The sequence below is a fragment of the Austrofundulus limnaeus genome, unplaced genomic scaffold, assembly GCF_001266775.1.
Source record: "Austrofundulus limnaeus strain Quisiro unplaced genomic scaffold, Austrofundulus_limnaeus-1.0 Scaffold12, whole genome shotgun sequence".
In the NCBI taxonomy this organism is placed as follows: Eukaryota; Metazoa; Chordata; class Actinopteri; order Cyprinodontiformes; family Rivulidae; genus Austrofundulus; species Austrofundulus limnaeus.
In genome coordinates this window covers 1,038,027-1,039,219 of record NW_013952414.1, presented here as the reverse complement: position 1 = coordinate 1,039,219, position 1,193 = coordinate 1,038,027, and the positions used below count along the sequence as shown (strand labels likewise).

At 40.9% G+C, this 1,193-nt stretch overlaps 1 protein-coding gene across 1 annotated transcript; it reads right to left on the bottom strand.

The window, feature by feature from the left end:
- Positions 1-5: 5 nt before the first annotated feature.
- Positions 6-457, bottom strand: LOC106513366 (RNA-directed DNA polymerase from mobile element jockey; the record flags this gene model as incomplete). Its single annotated transcript, XM_014002159.1, is given in 1 exon segment — positions 6-457. A coding segment is annotated over 1 exon segment (452 nt), but the record flags the coding sequence as incomplete, so codon positions are not given.
- Positions 458-1,193: the final 736 nt, after the last annotated feature.

Sequence of the window (1,193 nt, the reverse complement as noted above, 5' to 3'; positions counted from 1 at the left end):
GGATTGTCAGAGGCACCCTTTTGGTGTTTGCAAATAGCATTAATTTAGTCTTATCAGCATTGAGTATCAACTTTAGTTGCATGAATGTGTGCTGGACAACATCAAAAGCTCTCTGCAGAGATTCTATAGCTTTAGCAACAGTCAATCCAAAACAGTAAATAATTGTGTCATCGGCATAAAAATGCATATTAGCATCTGGCACATTYTGWCCCAAGTCATTAATGTACATAATGAACAGGAGGGGACCCAAGATTGAACCCTGTGGCACCCCCTTGTTGACACTCATAAAATCAGAACACGAACTATCATATTTAATACACTGAGTCCTGTCACTTAAATAATTTGAAAACCAGGAAACCACTTGATCTGACATTCCCAAACATAAAAGTCTGTACTTTAAGACAGCACGGTCCACAGTGTCAAAAGCTTTTGACAGATCAATAAAAAGAGATGCACAATTTGGATACTATCAATATTTAGATCGATACGCCCACCTGGCAGACAGTCCATCTTGTACCCCTCCCTTGATTGATGGCGATGTGTACCAGCTTCCTGCCACACTGAACAGGAACAGGCAGGCCCAGACCGTAGATGGATGTAACTATTTTTGCATGCACAAGAAGTGGGGAGTAAAAGTCTAAGAATTCCAACTTGCTCATTAGATGTGTGTATATATTTCCAACAGATAAAGTGAGACCTCCAGTTGCCTCATGGGTCCTTGTACTGTGTGTTTGTGAGGTCAGTAAACCCCAGCTGAGAATGGATGAGTGAATAGACAAAGAAAAATCGCTGGAGGAAATAACACCACAGCGGGGTCTCTTATATGCCAATCAACACACTGCAAAGTGAGAAACTAACATTAACCAAAAGACTGATGCTCTCCAATTTCCCAGGACTCTTTGTGTAGATGGTTTTACCCTTGAGAGGAGATAATGGTTAATGTGTAGGTTCAATTATACTCTCTCACTGGGATTGTGCTTTAGCTCTGAATGCACGTAGTTTGGGGGGATTTTTTTAGACAGTAAACCTGCCAATATATTACTGTTGGCTATGTGCTTTGTTTCGCTCAATAAACAGATGAGCTTCTTGTTTTCAGCTTGGTGTCTTTTTATTAACTGTAAAAGGCTGTGGTGTAAATTACCACGCAGGGTCAAGTTTCAGAATACTCTCCCCTCTGTGTCGGCATGAAGAGA